Source organism: Cheilinus undulatus, linkage group 12, assembly GCF_018320785.1.
Source record: "Cheilinus undulatus linkage group 12, ASM1832078v1, whole genome shotgun sequence".
In the NCBI taxonomy this organism is placed as follows: Eukaryota; Metazoa; Chordata; class Actinopteri; order Labriformes; family Labridae; genus Cheilinus; species Cheilinus undulatus.
The window spans coordinates 13,877,892-13,899,692 of record NC_054876.1 but is presented as its reverse complement, the minus strand read 5'-3'; the positions used below and the strand labels follow the sequence as shown (position 1 = coordinate 13,899,692).

The 21,801-nt window shown below is 40.6% G+C and overlaps 1 protein-coding gene across 1 annotated transcript in view; it reads right to left on the bottom strand.

The window, feature by feature from the left end:
• Nucleotides 1-1,147: 1,147 nt before the first annotated feature.
• Nucleotides 1,148-21,801, bottom strand: part of pcdh1a (protocadherin 1a) — a 171,553-nt gene continuing 150,899 nt past the window's right edge. The window contains exon 5 of the mRNA XM_041800591.1: nucleotides 1,148-5,930. Coding sequence (XP_041656525.1) covers nucleotides 5,557-5,930 — 374 coding nt within the window. The 3' untranslated portion in view covers nucleotides 1,148-5,556. The remainder of the gene's footprint in view (nucleotides 5,931-21,801) is intronic.

The window sequence follows — 21,801 nt, the reverse complement described above, 5'->3', positions numbered from 1 at the left end:
TATTTTCAGTTTTCTTATGTATTCAATCTTTAGCTACTACTGATGGGAGTTTACTGTATTTCCGGTATATGTGTAAACAAAGGTTATTATCAGTATAATTATATGGTCACATCTTGTTGATGTGAACCCTTGTCACCTCTGATGGCGCTGCTATTTATTGGCAATGTGTGATAATGTATAAGCATCAAGTGGCGTCTCATTTCTTAGGGGAATGTTTTAGACAAAAGGGGTAGAAATGGGATCAGGGTTGCCAGGTCTAGGAGACAAATATAGCCCACTGGCTGATAAAAACTAGCCCAAAACCAGCCCAAAACCAAGCCCAATGCTGAAATTCAATATAAGCCATTAAAGCCTCTGCAACACTAGGTATATTGCTTGTGTGCGTGCAGATGTGCTGCTTCTGTATGTCTATGTGCCAGTGTGGCACAGCAGATCTTTGGTTGTGTGTCGTGTTCTATGTTTTCCTGCTTCTCTGCTGGTTGATTTAGTTGCATTTGAGGGTAAATAAAGTTGTTTATTCTGCTTTGGATATTAAATACACATACAAAAGAGATTAAAAATGGGTCTTCTCAACCCACAGACAAAAAAAATACTGTATACCCACGGCAGTACGAAAAAAGTAGCCTAATTCTGCGGGAAAACCACGGACCTGGCAACCCTGAATGGGATTGGCCCTTAGTACCTCATAAAGGGTTAAATTCTTTGGGTAAATTTGAGCCATGGTACATCAATCTTGCATTTGCAGTGACTGAGATATAGGCTATCTTGTTGCATGTAAATCCACAAAATGGTGGTTGTTATTCTAGAGACTTTAATGGTTAAGTTGATATAAAAATGTCAACCATAAAGACATCAGTATGATAAGATAATTGTTTCCAGGATTTGTCACTGTTCTGCTCTTGATAAAATGGGTCAGCACTTCAACAAAGTTATGTGACAGGAAGTACATGGAGACTTTTTTTTCCTCGAGACTGTGTCCTACGGGTTCTACTCACATATCACTGATAAAAAAAAGCTGCACATTTAAAAATGTATTTATAGGAGGGAAATGACAATGATGAACTTTGGCAACTATTGTTGCCGGTGGGCTTGAAGAGATGCATAATAATGGAAAATAATGAAGACAGCATTCTTTTTTTTCCCTGAAGTGATTTTATTACAAAGTTCATGAGGACTTACAGTATTACAAGAGAATTTGTCAACATGCGAAAAACAGAACAAAGCCGAAACACAGGAGTTTAACAAACTGGTAAGATAAGACAATCCACTGTTCACGATAAACATAAAAACTGATTAAGTCCTCAGGAGGTGGGAGCCGGTGAATGACTACAGTGCAGGCATAGAACGGCCACATTCACACTGACTCAGCAAAGGTCAATCCAACCAAGGCAAGATGTGCACATCTCAAGAAAAAACATGTTACAATTTTTATATGCCATCGGCTTTTCTCAGAACTTTTAGAAAGCTTCACTTGTATGTACATAAAACTGTACAAAAACATGGCATCACAAGCATTTTATCCTATATAAATATACCAACAATTAGGATAACAACTAGATTCTCTCTTGCAAAGACGTATTTTCAAGGCAATTGTCTTTGTTTCTAGATGAACTGTGAAAAAGATGAAATGTTCAGTTTAATTTCAGTTCGTTTGGGTAGCGGGCCTTGTGAATATGAACCAGCACTGACATTTCAGAAAGGAAAAAAGAGAAAAGAAAAGAGTAAACAGTTTCTACCAATTATCTTTGGAATTCATGCTAAAATCATCGCCTGCTTTGACAGGGTTGTGGAGATCTATGTACACTACACCACCGAAAGATTTCGTTATTTTTTCACACAACCAGTACGCTAAGAGTCTTTGATGTGTAAGAAATAAAAAATATATCCCCTTGCCAATTTCAGTACAGCGATTTGTCCATCTGTCCACAGAAATGATCACCATACAATACACACCACAGAGAGGCAAAAGATACTCAAGTGAATTCAACATTAAATCAATGTCAAGTACAAATTAAACATTATTCAACATACTTTTGAGTGTATTTAGGTGCTTCATGATGTCCTCCCTCATACTTTGATCAAGGAGAACCGCTCGCTCTGTGTTAGAGAGACACGTAAACACAGTTCATTCAGCATGAGTTCAAAAGAAAGGTCAAACCTGGTGATATATTGTTCCAGGGGTGAGTAGCAGGAGGTCATTATCGGCTGGAGTCCAACTCATTAAGAGAGGCAGGGAGGACGGCTGGGAAAAATAGGCCCAGGCTTGCTTTTATTTTGAAGAGACAGAAGTTTCTCTCACTTCAGTTTCTATTGGTGACAAATCTTAAGATACATTCCAGATTTTCCTAGGCTGGAATCAAGTCAGAGATAACTCTTGATGCAAAAACAGTAGAGAATCTGAATCCAGTCAAAGCGTTTCAATAGATAACGTTGTGATTGAGGCTTTTTGACACTGGTTTTATCAGTCATTGCTATCTTTCTCACTTGTCATTAATTCCAGGTCAGTGATCTTACCCGGTACTTTGAGTTGGTGAAGCAGCTATCCACAGCTCTGCTTGTCGGGGAGAGAGAGAGTGACGGGGGGAAGCCGTGGGGGTTTAATCACAGTGTATCATGGCTGTTGTTTGAATTTTTATTTCACTCGCTAAATGGCTTTGAAAACAGCATAATGTGCTTTCTCCCCCTCAAGGCAGGATAATCGCCCACCTTATTTAATCATGGCCATGTCCAGTAATTTCCATATGTTTTCAGTTTAATTATTCTAAACGCACTTTCCAATGGCAGCATGATGAGGTAAGTGCTGATAAAAATACCCCTTTTAACTGATTGTAGCTCTGCAGGGTAGATTTGCATTATCTGGTGGGTGCCTTGTCCTGGGGGTGTGCTCACACATGCCCTCGCTCAGGACTCATTACTCACCCTAATTAGGAAATGTCCATTCTGGGCTCTTCCACCCTTACTCAGAGACACAATCTCATGCTGGAAATACTCTGCAGAGGTGAAAGGTATCTAACAAATCTAATCAAATCAATGTTTAAATCAAAGACAGCGGCTCGCGCCGGGATGTTGTAAGGCAGCCTCGTGTTGTCATCATTAACATCCAATTACTGACTAATACAGAGTGTCCTTCAGACGTATCCTTCAGATTCACTTGGAAAAATCTTTGTAAAGATAAATGAAGCCCACGGGCATGCCCTATTTTTTATCCTCTGTTCAATAGCCAGAGGAGGGGAAATGCCTGATAATTTATTAAGCATGTTGTCCTCAATACAAGGGAAATCATAATTAACTGCAGTTGCAGTAAATGGAGTCTGTCTCCTTCAGTCAGATTTTAGAGATCCTCTTTTGACAGGAAATCAAAAAATGTTTTAAAATCTTGGTAGAGTTAGGATTTCTTTGAACATTTCTTTACATTAGTCTTGATGGCCAAACTTTTAATTCACTTATTTCACAAAGCATGCCCTGTTTTCACCTCTGCAGATGCACAAGTCTGGTAAGCACATAAAAAAATCAAGAACTTTCAAGAGGATCTGGCTGAAGCCCTCAATGGCGGGGTGTTTTGGGTTTATCTGTTGCAGAACTCTACAATGAGGCGACTTCCACCGTGAAACAGGAAGTGACATATGTTACCCAAGCCGGAACAAGAATGGCGTGCAGAATGACGTACGTTTTCCACTTGCTGTCAGACGGTACAGTAAGTGGCTATGTTTCACAACAGCAGAATTAAATGAATAAAAAATGGAAATTTATTGAGGGAGATTAGTTTTAAATTAACACAACACAAACTAAGAAATCCTAAAAGCAGGTTAGGGTTAGGCGTCCAGACCATAAGGTAAAGGAAGGGGGACAACATTAAAAATTACACACCACAAACTACGGGTAAGGGTAAAGAGGAGAGGATACAATTGAAAATGACACACCACAAACTATGGAAAACCCAGTTAGGGTTAGGGTTAGGGCCCAAATCCTTAGACGGTTAGGGGAAGGGGAAGGGGGATACAATTGGAAATAACATACTAAAAACAAAGGAAAACCCAAAGACGGTTAGGTTTAGGCACCCTAAAGGATAGAGTTAAGAGGAGGGGGATAAAATTGAAAATTACACACCACAAACTACAGAAAACCCAAAGACGGTTAGGGTTGGGTACCCTAAAGGTTAGAGTTCGTGTAAGGGGGAGGGAGATAAAAATCACAAAATTACACATCTCAAACTAAGAAAAATCCAAAGGGGGTTAGGGTAAGCTGCCTGCACCCTAATGGTTAGGGTTAGGTTGATAAAATGTAAGTCACCCTATTGTAGAGTTCTGCAACAGATTAGCTTAAAATGCCTCACAAACAGAGGTCTGCAGCCAGATGCCCTGCAGAACTTGAAGGTAGTTTACATAAGTAGTATATTAGCTTTCATAAGTACTAAGTCTTTACAATGGCTCTGTATGCTCAAGTGCCCTTTCATGTGAATAATTCTGATGCATTCATTATATCTGTGGGAGTTTCTATGGATGGTGAGAGAGGAGGGCTTGAGCTTAAGGGAGAAAAGATTGTGAGCTGGTCTGATTGTCACTATAGAGAGGAGCAGTTTCACACTGATACACTGGTATGGTTTCATCAGCGAAAGTGTGAGTCACAAGGTCTTATGAGAGAAGCCAATCAGCACTCAGCATTCAGTCGTTGTGACTCGGGGGGTACTGCGGCCAAGTCAACCGTTTTCATGATGAACGATAGGTCACAGTGCTGAGAGTCGGTGGAACATAATGTCAGTTTAAATGTTGCCACACAGCTTTTCTCCACCAGTGGTGGAGCTCTACGGGGAGCGGAGGTAAAGGCCATTCTGCTATGATTATGGGTCGAAAGGTGTGTTTGTGTGTATTTGTGTGTGTGTGTGTGATTGTATGGAGCGGATAAATGCCTACCACAACATCGAGCTCCACGTCTGGAGATGATTTCAATCAAGTCTAAACAGCAGCAGCAAAGAAAAGCTTAAATATGCTAAAAATTCTGAGGCAATTTTTCTCTTTTTTCAGCTTATGCCAGACAAAAATATATGTAGAACACACCATTCAAAATGTATTTACAGCACTGTACATTAAGAGAGACCTTTTCATTTGATCATATGCCTTCTGATAGGGCCTGACTGGCTGTCTAGTAAATTATAGATCTAATCATGGCACAAGAGCACTGATCACAACTTTCAAATTCAAGAGATCACTTCACAGAATGGGACTTGGCTAACTACAACGATAATTAGTTACTGCTAAAGTAGCAATTACCATCTGCATTTCTTTTTGAACCGTTTGAATTGTACCCATCAAGATTCACCATAAATAAATGAGCGAGTGCATCAATTAACTTTGTGGAATCCTTAATAAATATGCTAATAAATTAATAATTTAAGGAGGAAATGACTAAAAGCAAGTGTTCATGCCAGTGATTGATGAGTCACAGCCTATTGTTTCCTACAAAACGGGCATTGGCTTTAGCATGTGGACAGCCTGTTCCTCCTACTAAAGTGGGTGTATCTTTTTCTTCATTTGTGCACCAATCCGACAACGATATTCCTCACAGGTAGATTTCTCTTTTTGGAGTGTGGGCGGTAGGGGAGGTGGGCGGGAACTCAGAGGCCACGCTCAGGGGCATCTCCTCTAGCGGGCAGTCCTGACTGGCGTCGTGACCACTGTTGGAATAGGCACTGCGAGAGGGTGGGAGGCGCGAGCGGTGCTGCTCCTCTCCACCCAGCCTGGCGCTCCCATTGGCCAGGCGTCCCAGGCTCCCTCTCTCCTGGTAAGGCACGAAGGTGGAGAGTTTCGGGGGGTTCCTGGTCTTGCGTACTGGGGAGGGATGCCCGGGCATCCAACAGGCGTCTGAGTGGCCCAATTCGCTGCACTCGTTGGTACAGTTTCCGGTCATCGCCACATCAGGGAGGGAGCGGATGTCTGTGAGAGGGAGAGAGAAAGTGGGAGAAATCATGAGCGAGAGAGCTTTCATGGAGATAAACATCAAAACAACATTTCCAAAAAAAAAAAAAAATCATAAAAAGGCATTTGTGAACAGAAATGGTGTCATCTGAAACACACCATGAAACCCACCCCCCTCCATGATGTCTTTGCAGCTGTTGCTAAGCAGGCAGCAGCAGTTGCTATGTAGCTGTTGCTATGCACTGTGTAATGAGTGCTAGTGTGTGTAGTCCGCTAGCTGATGTGATACATTTAGGAGAAAGCATGCTGTGTGAGTGTCATTTAGAAGTATCTGACGGCTGTTTGTGGGGTATTTTTTGCCAGATACCACCTTATTGTTAAAACAGCACTGATTGATTTCTATTACTGCTGATTTGTTTGCTGAAAATACAATCCAGATGGGTTTTAAAATGATAGAAAAGGAAGAACAGACACCATACTCTGCACACATGCTGTATACAAACAGGTCATTCAGGGAGTATTCAGACCACCTTCATTTTTGTCTGTTTTGTTATGTTGCAGCCTGATAATACAGTAATAAAATAATTTTTATTCTCATTAATCTGCACTCAATACCCAAGAGTGACAAAGTGAAAACAGAATTTTAGAAATTTCACAAATTTATTAAAGAGAAAAAACTAAAATATCCTCCCCTTTCTCTTAAACTTTGATGAGATGTTTCTACACCTTGACTGGAGTCCACTTGTGGCAAATTAAAATATTTGGACATGATTTAAAAAAGACACACACCTCTTTATAGAAGGCCTTACTGCTGACAATGCATATCAGAGCACAAACCAAGCCATGAGGTCAAAGGAACTGCCCGCAGAGCTCAGAGACAGGATTGTTGCAAGGCACAGATTTGGAGAAGACTACAAGTTCCCAAGATGCCATCAAAATTCTCAAATGGAAGAAGTCTGGCACAACCAGGGCTTTTCCAAAAGCTGGTTAGAAAGTCATTCCTGCTGTTGTCATGATGATTTAAAATGCTGTCTGACCGTTTTCAAAGGGGAAAATGCCCCATGGTTGAAGATTCTGCTTCTGGTTGTGTTCTCACTGTGGAACTGTCTGGAGTCGTATGACTAAAATATCAAACGTCGGAATTCCATCCGACTAGTCAAGAGCAGCTGGTTGGGCCGTAGTTGGGTCGTGGTCGGTCATTTTATCCCTCTGTGCCGAGCCCGACAAATGATGAAATGACAGTCAGTTCGACTTCCAAGTGAGTTGTGTGACTCAAAATATGTTGCCAGATTGTATTAAATTTTCACAGTGTATACCCAGCTTAAGAGAGGTGACCAGGAAATTGATGGTTACTCTTAGCTCAAGAGATCTTGTGTGGAGATGGGACAAAATTCCAAATGGACAACCAGTCCTGACTGGCATCAGATTTGCAGCCCTTAACCTATCTGGGCTTTATGGCAGAGTGGTGAAGGGCTGCAGCCTCAGTGCAAAACATATGAAGGCCCAATTAGAGTCTGCAAAAAGCACCTCAAGGACTCTTGGACTTTGAGAAACAAGATTCTCTGATCTGATAAAACTAAGACTGAACTGAGGATGCCAGGCACCACTCATCACCTGCCCAATAACATCCCAACAGTGATGGATGGTGATGGCAGCATCATGCTGTGGGGGTGCTTTTTAGCAGCAGGGACTGGGGGGGCCTAGTCAGGGTTGAGGTAAAGCTGAACGGAGCACAGTACAGATATATCCTGTTCTACAGCACTCAGGACCTCAGACTGGGCCTAAGGTTCACCTTCCAACATGGCAATGGCCCTGAGCACACAGCCAAGACAACACAGGAGTGGCTAAGGGACGACTCTGTGAACGTGCTAGAGGGGCCCAGCCAGAGCCCTGACTTGAATCCTATGGAACATCTCAGGAGAGACCTGAAAATGACTGTCCAGACAGTCTCCATCCAATTTGACCGAGCTGAGAGGATTTGCAAAGAAGAATGGCAGGAAATCCTCCAATCAAGGTGTGCAAAGCTTCATATTCAGAAAGACTCAAGGCTGCCAAAGGTGATTCAACTAAGCACTGAGTAAAGGGTCTGAATAGTTGTGTATTATTATCTTTTCAATAAATTTGCAAACATTTCTAAAATTCTGTTTTCACTTTTTTCTTCTGGGTTACTGAGTGTAGATTAATGGGCAAAAAAACATTTTAATGATTGTATATCAGGGTGTAACACACCAACACTGAAAGAAGTGAAGGGGATGAATACTTTGTGAATGCACTGTATTCTGTTTGGTGTCTAATGGAATGGCTGAAACCCTTCAGGCAAAACTACTGTTGAATGAGCTATTGATTGACAGTGCTGAAATGAGTTCTCTGCCCTTGATTATCATCCATTTTCTATTCAACTGTTCCTAATTAAATAAATGAGCCCATGACCCAGTGACCTCATTTTAATGTACGAGCTGTGAAAGCTCCAAAATAAGTTTTGTGCCTCAGCCATTGCTCCAGAGGATCGCACCGTTTTATGAAAGTAAATCAGCACTTAAGGTCTCATGGATTTGTTTACCCTAAATGTGCAGCTGGCAGCCAATAGACTTGTTAAGCAGCCCACCTGTTGACAAGCTAAACATACAGCCCAGACTTAATGGAAATACCACTCAATTTATCTTTGTTATCCCTTCTGACTCAGACGAGCGCGGCCAAATCAATGTCTGTTAGGAGAGGAGCTGAAGATCTGTTGGTCTGCGATGCAAACTTTTTTGATTGCTGTGATAAATGCATTACTGTAATGCCACAGCGCTGTCCGCACCATAAAAGAGCACGTCCATCACCGAGGCGCCGTCTTGTTTTTTAGGCTCAGACAGGACAGTGTGTGGAAGGGAAGCGAGTGTATTCGGAAAAACAGGGAGCTCAGAGCTGCACACTAAACGGGCAGAAAGATGTTGCATGTGAATGATGCAACCACAAGAGATGACGTATTAAGAGGCGGTGGTGAGAGTTCACAGCTGAAAGAGAGAAAATGCCAGCTTGACTGTAAGCCTATGAGACGTAGCATCAGTATTGTACTCATGACCAGTGGTGAGATAATTATCCTGCAAAATGTCAGACCTCTGAGGCTGGAAAAAAATGCATCTGACCCACTGAAAGATCCAATCAATCAGATGGAGATGGCCTGTGTGGTGGCAGGGTGAGATTTTAAGCTTCTTTTTAAAAAAAAATGTGAGGAAGGTATTGTTAAAATTGGCATATTCATGTCTAAAATGTGCATTTCTTGTGGCTAATCCATGTACAAGTGTCCATTGTTAATTAAAGAATGCATAGCTTTATCTATTGTTGCTGCTAATCTCACTGTCCCATTATCCTAAATTGAACGATTTTAGACCCTTTAATACATTTACTTTACAAGTGAATGATGCTCTGCCTGAATCATGCTTAATTACATCATTATGCAGAAGTAGTGAGTGCATCCTCTTTTTGTATTCAAGGTCGATGTAAATGATTTTTTTCAAATGAATTGACTGCACTTTTATGGCTAATTAGAAAAAAAGAAACTGAAGATTGGAGCTCTGAGAGAACCAACAGGCAACCAAAAGCAAGAGTGCAGCGTCTTGTGCTTGATGATTGGAGTTTCATTTTCTCAGCTCAAGCTAAGAGCGTTGTCTGTATGCATCACTGCGGCGAAATGGACTCTCACTACAAAAAAAAAAAAAGAAGATGTTCATGGGAAGAGAGTTGGGGTGAGAGAGAGAGGGGTTTGAGGAGTACGCTTCCCAGCACAAGCACAGTCGTGTAGGCATCTACTCCAAAAGGATTTCACACTTGATTAAAACCTCTCCACAGCTTCCAGGAGGTTTATGCCACACCAAGCGGCTTCGTCTCCAATTCAGTGTAGCTCCCCGGCAAGAAATCTGTGTACGGCGAGAAAAAAAGGTACATTTACAACTGTTTTCTAAAACACTTCACACGCCACAATTGGTTTGCTTCTTTATGAATTAGATATCACATGTGGGTGCATGTGAAAGGGGGCATGGTGTGACTTCATACCCAGACAGAAATGAAGAAATGGCCCATTTTTGGGCACATTTGATGCGTCATTTCTCTTTGAACTCACACAGAAAAGAGGGATAAAAGACAAAAAGGTTTGCTCTGATTGCCACATCTTCACTGGCTGCTGGGCTGGTAATTGACTTTAGGTCGTCTGTGTTTTTAGAAATCATAATTTGGACTTGTGTGATGAAACGCCATCTGAAAGGGAAAAAAAAAAAAAAATGATACCATGCAGGAATTAAAGCGCATTCTGATCCATGCTCATCATCATCAAGGCCAGAAAATGAGCAACGACAGCGAGATACATATTAGCTTGGCAAAGCTTTGCCATTTTCTTCCGACAGTGCCAAAGCACATATCACGCGTCATCAAGGGGAGCATAGAGGCGCTAATACCAGCTATTTTAGCGAGCCATTATTGTGTTAGTGCTTTATGTAAATTTTATATGCTTATATTTATAAAGTTGCTTTGACATATTCTCCTCTCAACATGCAATTTAACAAAACAGAGGTCTATTTTCAACTGAAATCCTTTCTTAGAGTACTAGCTGGTGTATGCCGTCATTAGCCGTGCTCATGATTAAGTTAAACATGCCTTCACTGAAACATTCCCCTGCATGTAGCTGTAATAGCTTTCTTATCATTTAGTTATGACAGCCTATTTTCAGGGCAGAAGGGCCTCAGTAAGGGGGGTGACAAAGACCCTGATGGTCAGATCCTGTGTGGAGATGAAACAAAGTTCCGGAGGGACAACCATCACTGTAGCGTTCCACCAATTTACGCTTTATGGCAGAGTGGCTAGACAGAAGCCTCTCCTCAGTGCAAAATTCATGAAAGCCCACACTGAGTTTGCAAAAAGGCACCTAAAGGACTCTCAAACAGTGAGAAATAAAATTCTCTGGTCTGATGAAAACAAGATTGATCTGTTTAGCTGCATTTCTAAACATTATGTCTGGGGGAAACCAGGCAAATACCTAATACCATCCCAACAGTGAAGCATGGGGGTGGCAGCATCATGCTCTGGGGGTGCTTTTCAGCAACAGGGACTAGGAGACTGCTCCATTCAGATTTTCCTCAATCCTGACCAAAGTGCAGAGATGTCCTCAATGAAAACTTGTGCTGCAGGACTTCAGAGTGGGATGAAGGTTCACCTTCAAACAAGACAAGATCCTGCGTCATCAAGGGGGAGCGTGGATGGACTAACACCAGCTATATTAGCAGGTCATTATTTTGTCTGTTAAGTCTTATAGGTTTATATTTATAGTTGCTTTGACATAGTCTCCTCTGAACATGCAATTTAACAAACCGGAGGTCTAAACTGCAACCTGTCGTCTTGGAGTAATTGTGCCAGCATGCTGTCATTGGTGCTATATAGTGTTCATAATTAAGTTGCACATGCCTTCACTGAGACGTTCCCCTGCGTGTAGTAATAATAGCCTGTTTATCATGTAGTTATGACAGCCTGTTATAATGGGGTGTATCATTTGAAAAAGCAAACAATTTCACATTTGCTTGCTCTGACCTTTCTGTCACACACAAATCTATCTCTCACCCCAGAAAAATCAATACTGATAATTATACTTTTGTGTCTGCCTTTTGCTGTGGCTATTAGCCATCTGTAGCTGTAGTACCCACTCACAGTGTGGCAGAACACCGTCTGCTCTGCACATCAAAACACACTCCCACACCCGGCTGAAAGCGATCATTGTTTTTAATATTTGGTAGATGGGATGAATCAAATGAGTCAACAATGAGCAGGGTGGCGAGGGAGCAGCCAAAGGCACGGCGGGAGACTTTTCTTACCCACTCAGGCCTGCTTTTTCGCCTGCTTCTCCACCTGAAATAAATCTGCTCTGAGTCTGGAACAAACCCTTTAGAGTTTATAGTCTTGTATGTCATGGATGGAGAGCCAAGGTGGACATTGCTGAACAGACGGGCAAACCTCAGCTCTGTTATGGAACAGGCTGACTGGATATAGGGGGCTTATGATTTGGTTTTGAAGAGCAATGACTCAATGACATTTCTTCCTCTCTGCAAAGCACAATTCTTCTCCTTTTGGAGACTTCTGGAGATGGATTGTACTGGTATAGCCTTGCACCTTTTATATTGGGTCACTAGCATCTGCCTGCTTAAAGCAATATCATGAAAAAGGAAAAACAGTCATTTCCCCCTCCTGCCACATTCAGCACCTCATCAACAGCTCACAGTGAACCTTCTTCTAAAATCACCTCCGCTGCAGCAGCAAAGCACGCACGCCACAGTGCAGTTACAGAGTGGGGTACACACAGAGCTTAACCCCCCCGGCTGACAGATACATGTGAGGGGTGGGTTTGCATGCTGCTTACATCAGGGTGCCAGTGGGAGGTGTTGAGTGTCTGAGGCAGGCTTCCTCATCGTCTGATCCCCTGCCCACGGGCATGGGGGAAGCTGCCTCTTCCTGAGATTTCACACCGCTCCTCTCTGTTTGATTGCAAATGCTGCCTCTCCCCACCGGCTGCTTTTGCAGCGTGCACGCCACACCGCTGTGATCGATGGCGAACAAATATGAGAGACCCACAGCTCATAGAGGGATGTCGGATAGAAAAACAGCCACTATCATCGGAGAGTATGTGAGCGATATTAATGGTATATTTGTGGTCCCTGCAAACAGTTTATGTGGTAAATGACTACAAAGTTCCAAGAAACAAACAGGGGAAAGGAAGAAATATCCAACATCCTCGCTGATATTAGTGTCTGGTGCAGGCTATCAGTATAATAACTGGGTGTGAATGCATTCTGTGCTTGTCATACTCGGTGAAGAAAAACAACAAGAAAACAGGCTTTTGTATTTCTTTAGCTATGACATGTCAGGTCTTGTTATTCAAGTGCTGGGAACAGTTTCTCACAGTAAGCAGAAGCTACCAAAAACAGTCTTTTTTTTCTCCAGAGGGGAGCAATTTTTAAGAGAGAAAAACTTGCTACAAGCACACAAACATAGTGTTGACATGCACTTTTTTGCCTTCTCATTGTTATGGAATAACAAAAAGAACAATGGCGGAGTTTGTAACCCCAGTCTACATTGTCACATTTTACAAGCAAAATTAGAATGTGTAGGCTTGAAGGCTTTGTCACCTTACTTCCAGAGGAAGTGACTTGAGATAAAGCTGCCGTTAACTATTTAGCAACTATGTTGTGGTGTTATTATGTAAATCACTGGTATGCATTTGTTCTAAAACATCTTTTTTGTGACAGAGTTCATATTCAGAGCACCACTTGCCGTCTAAGTTGTTGGGAAACTTTATTTCTAAAGCAGCCATTCCTAAACTAAAGATTGCCATGGCCCACTTAGAAAGTTAAAAATATTCAGAGGCCCACCCAGACCTTTTATCACGCAACTCTTATCACCATTTGAGGTTAAATTTAATTATTCCCTAATTTATTTTTATTCAAAAACAGAAAACTTCACGAGACTGTGGAGTTCAAAGTCACTCCAAAAATAATCCATCAACGTAAAGTCCACAAATGAAGTGCAAAAGAGTACTGTCAGTGGTGGTGGTGCATTGTTCTCCCAGTGGAGACGCAATTTCTCAGAGAGACGCATGTCTTAGGGTGGATTTACACAAGAGGACCTTGCTAAAACTTTGAAAAGACTTTAAAAAGACTAACATCTGACACCCAAGACATTTGTCAGCAAGTCGCTGAGTTTTCAGTCGCAGACTAAGATTTTGCAAAGACTCGGGGTCACAACCTACACAACTAGAGTAAGATTGCTTATGAGAAAAAACTAAAGAACTATCCCCGACACACTTCAGAATAAAAGTACCGCATGAAAACGTAGGTTGTCTCACCACAGAAATAAACTGATGGGGTTTTTACTTTGAAAAACCCAGTAGAGGTTTACTGAACCTATTATGTCAGCCTGGAATGAACTGACAGACAAGATGCACAGATAGCGGTGCAGAGATCTGACTGCAGCTCTGAGAAGAAAAGTTTCCCATCTCCTGAGTTCTGAGCAACATTCAGCAGCTCCAGACTGAACTACACTCATGTTTATTTTTTGAGAAGTCAACTATTTTAATGTGCTTACGCACAACTCTGGCTCCGAATGATTGTGGATGACAGTCACGTAATTGAAAACAGAATTTGCATATGATCAGACTAAAGACATTTGACAATATCAAACACGTTTGACTGAGACTGAGGCAAGGCTGCCTTAAAACTGCATGGATCGAGATTTATGACCACCTTACACCTAACAATAGAGATCACAAGAGTGGGCTGCAACATTAGCAAGACTTCCATGACTTTATTCTGACTTTACAATTTTGTTTGCAACTTTGAAACCACTTGAATAGTTTTTAGGTGTAAAGCCAGCATTACTTTATCAGCCTGATGGCCATTAAAAAGCTAACAGGATTAGAATTAACATTGCAATAGCTGTAGGATTAATTTGAGTGAAAAATGTATATAAACTACGCATGGCAATAAATGTTATACTGTTAGAAAGCTTGTATAAATCCAAAGTGGTGCCACATTTGTGAGGAACATGCATTTGTGGGATGAGCAGCAGAGCTGAGTATTTGGGTTGCGCTCATAAAAAATTTGCCAAATCTTCTCTGCCAATGTCAGACAGCTTATACTGCCACATTAGGTGCCACAATTGTTTATCGTGTAACTGTGAGTTACAGTTAGTGTGGATTTAATCTTTAAAGACCAAAGATGGTCACCAGAATTCCAGGCTACAAACGCACAAGTAGCTTCATTCAGGAGGAGTTCCAAAGGGAAAAAGTGGCTACAATTTATAGTTAAGCCACTGGGCCCTGAGCTATTTTTAACCATTGTGTTTTTCTGGCGTGTAAAACATCAACCCTGTGTTCCACATTCAAACATCCTTTCTTCAACTTAGGCTTTAAGAATATGTGTTGCAGCAATGTAACTTAAATTAAAAAAAATTGTTATGGGACTGCATGGGAAAGATTTTTTATGTATTAAGCACAGTAAACATCAATAACTCAGGCTTTTGTGGCACAAACTTGTTCTCCCATCTCTTTAGGACTAAGCAATTGAAACAATCATCATTCTGTGAAAAAAGTCTTCAAAATATTCACATTAAAAAAAGTCCTGGCTCACTTTGGGAATTTGACTCATTATTTCAAGTGCAGTGACTCTGAGGGACAAATTACAGCCTCTCTGCGTCTACTTCTCTCTATTATGAGTCATTCAGGCTCTCTTCTGCAGTTTCAAAGTCTGTGCACACGCACAGTTTAGCAAAACATGATGTGGTGACATGACAGCCTGCCATGAGTTGTCAACATGCCGAATGCAATGCATTCTGGGATAAAAGGAGATATCAATACAACCAGCTAACTACAGGAATGATTGAAAAAAGGATTTTAACTGGATGAAAAGATGTCCAATATCAGAGTTACTGCTGTGGATTTCATCTTTTAAGACTCCTGAGAGTCAGCAAAGTTCCAGGCTCACCAGAAAATGTTCTGTAAGAGCCACAAAAGCATGGATCACATCATTAGAAAGGCACAATGGAGTGTTTTCAGAGGAAGTGCCCATGATTAATGGTTAAAAAGTCATTTAACTTTGAATATACAATAACGCCCTCCTCAGGGGGTGAGAGATGCTTGATTCACTCTACAGAATCTAAAGGAAAAATTATAAACATTTTTGATGACTTGTGCTACCTTTAATGCCCCATTCTGGGAGATCAGAGTCATCCAACATGTTCTAAAAAAAAATTGACATTTAATTTTTTCTTACTCTAAAAACTTCCAGAGCCCATTATTATCAAAAGCAACAGAAATAATCCTGTTAGTGATTTCTTTGTCAATTTGTACACAGCGAGTGAATCCAGGTTAACAACTACACTGAAAGTTGGAGGCTTAAGTGTCAGAGTTTGCCTCCCAGGTTAAAAAAGGTCTGAATGCTCGGCTTCCTGAGCAGGTGAGCCTTTCTCTCTCTGACAAAGGGCTGATGAGTGGATGCGTCGGCCGGAGGCACGTCAGGAAAAAGCGGCTGTAGATGGTTCACTGGGTGATGCTACACCTCCTGTCAGTTCTCTCACCATCCACCATTTTGTCTCCCAGTTCCTTTATTTGAAGACTGCCTTTTGTATCACTGCATTTGACAAAGCCTTAGCACCTGCTGACAGATCACGCTATGCACCAGCTCCTCCAATTGAGAAGTTGATATGCGGTGTGAAATGTCAACCAGCACTAAGGCTGTGTCAAACTGTGACACACACAAGGCATCTGCAGATAAAATAGATTCAAAACATTGGTGGAGGGCTGGGAGAAGACAATTCTAAGTGATGGCATAGTTGCTTTTGTAATATAATCGTTTCTCTGTTGATGCACAAAGTGTTTGCCTGTTTGGAGAACAGCTTCATACCTCTGCCCACAACAGTCTGTTAGACTTGCTGGCCAATTACAGACTGGAAATTGCATCCTAAACCTTGACAACAGAATATCGATCTGCAGTGAATGCCAATGCAAAAAGACAAATTAAATTATTTATCATGAACAGAAAAGATTCAGGATTATGATTATCATATATACATAAATAAATCCTGTTTCAAGGCCAGTCCACCATTGATTTTGCACAAATAATACCAGTTTATTTTATTCCTGCCAATAAACCGGACTGCCAACTCCAAATAAATAAAAAGAAGGACCAGATGCGTTTAGCTGTTACACAACCTTCAGTACAGTATGTCTTGACCACAGTCTGTCACTAGAGTTTACTCTAGAAGAAAGGATGCCTACATGGTTTTGCCTAAATCTTTCATAGCAGCAGTCAGCTTGGATAGTAAACAGCAGTGCTCTATATGTTGTATTCAATCTCATATTCATGCAGAGAGGGCTTCAGGGACTCAGACTACAGTGTGCATGTTGAGGTTGAAAAGCATTAGTTAGATATCAGTGTCTAAATTTAGATTTTTGCATATGTTCTCTAAAGCCAATGTGGGTATTTTATTGATGCTGTTCATTAAAATGTTCATGGTGGGCTATTCTGGAGTCCATGTAGGGGGTAAAGCTAAGGCACAGGGATGCTGATTACAATGAATACACAGTTATGTTTGCATCCTTTACAATGCATGTGCTCAGCATGATGAAAATCCAACAAACTATTTGAGCTTTAACCCTAGAATTCATATGTCTACACTGGCATTTTGCTTACGGCGACATAATTTCTTGTAGCATTCAAATTCTTCATATACCATAAAATCCAGAGTATAAATTCCACCAGTGCAAATGTGGTCCGTGGTAATAGTTGTGAAATATAGAGTCCGTACTACCGACCTCCAACCCATGAGTCCCACTGCCCACCTCAGCTGGTCTTACTTGGAGGAGCTTTTCAACCAAACAGCGCTGCACATTTTTATTTACTTAACAGTTTAACACTGCATTCTTAAAATATATGATTATGATGCTATGAGGTAGAAAAGCTGCTAAAAAGTGGCGTCTTTATGTATGCAATTTAAGAGCAGTTTGGCCACTACTTTATGGGTGCAATCACTGATTTATAAAAAGGCCCTCATTAATAAAACATGAATACGAATGGAAAATTTGCACCATGCAGTATACTGGTACACTGGTTGCACTGGTATAAGGAATGCAGCCTATCAAATTAGTTTTGAAATATGCATATTCCACACTGGCTTTAAGGGTACCTTTAAAGATGGAGCCTAAATAACCAATTAAGGCCACTTGGCTAATTGTCCTCACCTCACTCATACATATCTTAATATTTTTTCAATACAAGGTATTTACTGTTCAGTCTCTTTTACACTGAGTTTTAACTTTTGTAAGAAGCATTTTTTTCTCCCATTTTTCCATAGTATTGTTGTATTTTATATTTTATATTATAGCTTCCTCTGACACATGGGACCACTTTACCTTATTTTATTTCTTTATTGCCTACATTGAAAAAAAAACTTTATTTAATGTTATAATTAAATTGTATTACACATAAGTAAAACAAAAATGTACTGTATAGAATCATAGAAAAAAAATTTCTTTAAACTTTTGTCCTGCCTTAAAACTTTCCACAAATTTGGTCAAGTTGGAGGTTATGAAAGTTTATAGTAGTACCCTTTCCTATATATTTTTGTCTTAAAGCATTTTAAGTAAACATCAATATTCGACAGCCGGCCACCCTTTGCAATCTGCCAGTCCACCATGTTTATGCTTTACATAATGCAGCATAAATATGCCATCAATAAATGTACAGCATTATGAGGCATTAAGTTTTGTACAGCAGCTCAGGAGTTGGTGCTGATGCCTAACAGCGAGGCATGGTTTAGATCCCGGTCAAATGGGCGTTCCTATGTGGAGTTTGCATATATCCCCTCTACATGTGTGTTCTCTCGGGGTACTCTGGCTCCCTCCCTCAGTCCAAACCTTTGAAAGACTGGCAAACCTTCATTGATGTATCCCACCGCTCACCCAGTGACAGTCGGGATTGGCTGCAGCCCCACGCAACCACAAAGGAGACAAAGAATGTACAAAATAAAATAAGTGAAATAAGTGACAGCATAAATGTTCATCTCCTTCAAGTCAGTGTTTAGTAGATGCACTCTTAGCTGCAATCACAGCACTGAGTCTGTGTACATAGGTCTCAATCAGGCTTGCACATCTGGATACTGCAATTTTACCCCTTTTTCTTTGCAAAACTGCTCAAGCTCTTACAGCTTGCATGGGGACTTTTTAAGATCAGCCACAAATTCTCTATTGGCTTGAGGTGTGGGCTTTGATTCGGCCACTCCAGAACATTCTCCTTGTTATCTTTAAACCTTTCCTGTGTAGCTTTTGCTGTATCATTCTGGTCATTGTCTTGCTGGAAAATCAATCTTCTCCAAAGCTGAAGTTCTCTTACAGCCTGAATAAGACTGTCCTCCATGATTTTATTATATTTTGCCAGTTTAATTTTACTTCTAAACTTACAAGCTTTCCAGGGTTGGCTATTGAGAAGCATCCCCACAGCATAATGCTGCTACCACTATACTTCACAGTGGGGATAGTGCATTTGTGGTTATGTGCAATATTTGGTGCTGTCAAACATAGCATCTTGTCTGATTGCCAAAAAGCGCCTTTTGGTTTCATCATGATTGGTTTCCACTTAACCATGAAGTCGCCCACATGCCTTTTGGTCAACTCTAGCCAATATTTAATCAGTGTTTTCTTCAGCAGTGGCTTTCTCTTTGCCACTCTCCCATAAAGCTTTGACTATTGAAGAACCATGGCAACAGTTGTTGCCTGCAGAGTCTCTCCCATCTCAGCTGCCACAGCTTGTAACTCCTTCAGAGTAGTCTAGTCATAGGAGTCTGGGTGGCCTCTCTCGCTAGTCTCCTTCTTCCATGGTTACTCAGTTCGTGAGGACGGCCTGATCTAGGCAGATTTACACATGTTCCTTGATGATGAATTTAACTGAACTTCAGGGGATGTTTAGTGCCTTTGGAATTTGCCATTTTTTGTATCCATCCCCTGACTTATACTTTTCTCTGAGTTACTTGAAGTGTTCTTTTGTCTTTGTGGTGTAATGGTAGCCAGGAATACTGATTAAGTATTGACTGGACCTACCACACACAGGTGTGTTTATTCCACAAATCACTTGAGACACATTCACTGCACTCAGGTGATCCCCATTTCACTAATTGTGAGACTACTAGCATCAATTGGCTTAACCTCTATTGAATTAGGTTAGTCACTTTAAAGGTGTTGAATATTTATGCAATCACTTATTCTACTCTATATATTTTTATTTAACTGGTATTACTTTGTAGAAATCTGTTTCCACTTTGACATTAAATTGTGTTTTTTTTTATAATTATTTCTGTCAAAATCGAGAAATTTTATTGACTATGATAAATTTATAAAATCAATAAAACATCCAAGGGGCTGAATTCTTATTATAAGCTCTGTGTATGAAGGCTTCAGCTATTCTACTTTAAATTCATTTATTCATTTATGTAAAAACACTCTCCTGCAGCTGTGTTTTACATATTTTATGCACTTATCACAAGCCACTGACATGTTTAGGGTACCTATGATACTTGGAAAAGACAGAAGTCTTATCTTTTGGTTGCAAGAAGTATAAAGCTCTAACTTTTTATATCTATCCTTCCATTTAGGTTCAGTTAAGCCTGCGTATTAAAAAAGGGGGTTAAAGACAATGTATGTGGACAATGCCATACACTTGGTATACACATATGTATAAATACACTGCGTACTGATTTAAAACATCGCACTATCAAAATATTGAACAATTAACTTATTGTAAAGGCATTACAGACATTGTACCAGGAAACTGATTTTGTAAGCGTTTTTTAATCCTATCATATATTTATGGTATCCATGTGATAACCTGCTTGCATAATTACATTCTGGCACACTCTGCTTCTTCCGTTCCTCTCTGGCTCTTTCACTCCTGAAATAGGAAACCTTGCATTTCCCATTCAGTTTTTCTGTGTAATTTAATTAGAGAAGCTCAAAGAAATGTAGACTAAATCCCTGTGGTGTGGGGTTGTGACTGGACGCTCAATAGGCTGATGATTTTCTTTTTTTTTTTTGTCTTCTTTTTTCTTTTGCTACTGAGTGTAACTCCATTACAAATTCTGCACAGGTCAGGGAACAGGAAGACAGGGCATTCATTAGTTTAAAACAAACTAGAAAATTAGAAAATGTACAGACTTCAAATGGAGCAGAACAACTTGATTGACTCTGCTTTGCTTAGTTCTGAGTGCATGCACATGTCAACGTCTAGCAGTAGTCTGTTTCTGGCACAGATTAATAACTGGTGACAGCACCGAGGTTGGAAGTAAAGATAAAGCAAAACCAAACACCAAAAATACTTTATTTCATGAAGTTCATGACTGATTTCCCTGGAAATATTGTCATGATAATTAGACAGACTGTTTTATCAGCCACCCTTGCTCTGATTACTGTGTGACATTTACTTGGAGAGTCACTTGTCTATTCCTGTCTCACACCCCGATGTTCTTTCTTCTTGGTCTCTGAATGTCTCTTTCTTGGTCCCTGCCTTTGAAGCTTTCATCCCGCTTCAGGCTCTCACATTTGCACTCTCTGGCCCTCCCTGCCAGGGTGGCAGCGCTCCATGGCCTCATCCGAGCAGGTAGGAGATGTTTTATTTTGGAGAGAACATGAAACATTTAGGGCTTATTGTTAATATCACATTTAAGCTTTTTTATTTCCTTGAACTGAATTTTCCAAGAAACACTTACAGTAATGGGTTTACCCTGGTTGCATTGTGCTGCTCTTGTGCTTTTATCTTTGTCACCCACATACTAACATGCCTCTAAGAGCCTCCATTTAACCCATTACATAGTGTAGTTTCTTCATTTCAGAACAAAAAGCTATTTGTTTCATATTAAGTCAAGGCGAGCGGTGGAATTTCTTCCCTCATACCTTATTCAGTATGTTGTCTATATATTAACACTCATACGTTCCAATGACACCATATAAAGTGGGTCGCACAACTCATCTGCAGTTGTACTTTTATCAATAAGAATAGAAGTCTTTCTTATGTGATCTGAGGCTCCCATTATCAAACGAGGAATAATTCTCCTCTAAGGATTTTCCCCTGGAGTTAATTCCCCCGCACCACTTCCATGCTCGCTATCCTTCACTCATTGATCCTATTGACATGTAAAACGGATGTCTTCCATGATCCATTTGTTGTTTTTCCTACCCTTTCGATCAAGATGTTATCTCTTTGCTAATTCTTTCTTTGATCTCTTGAGTCTATGCTGTGAGACATGCTAACTTGGGAGAGCTAACATCAACTGCTTATTAGGTTACACCAGCAGAGTCTTTATAGGAAGTAGGGGAATGTTTTTC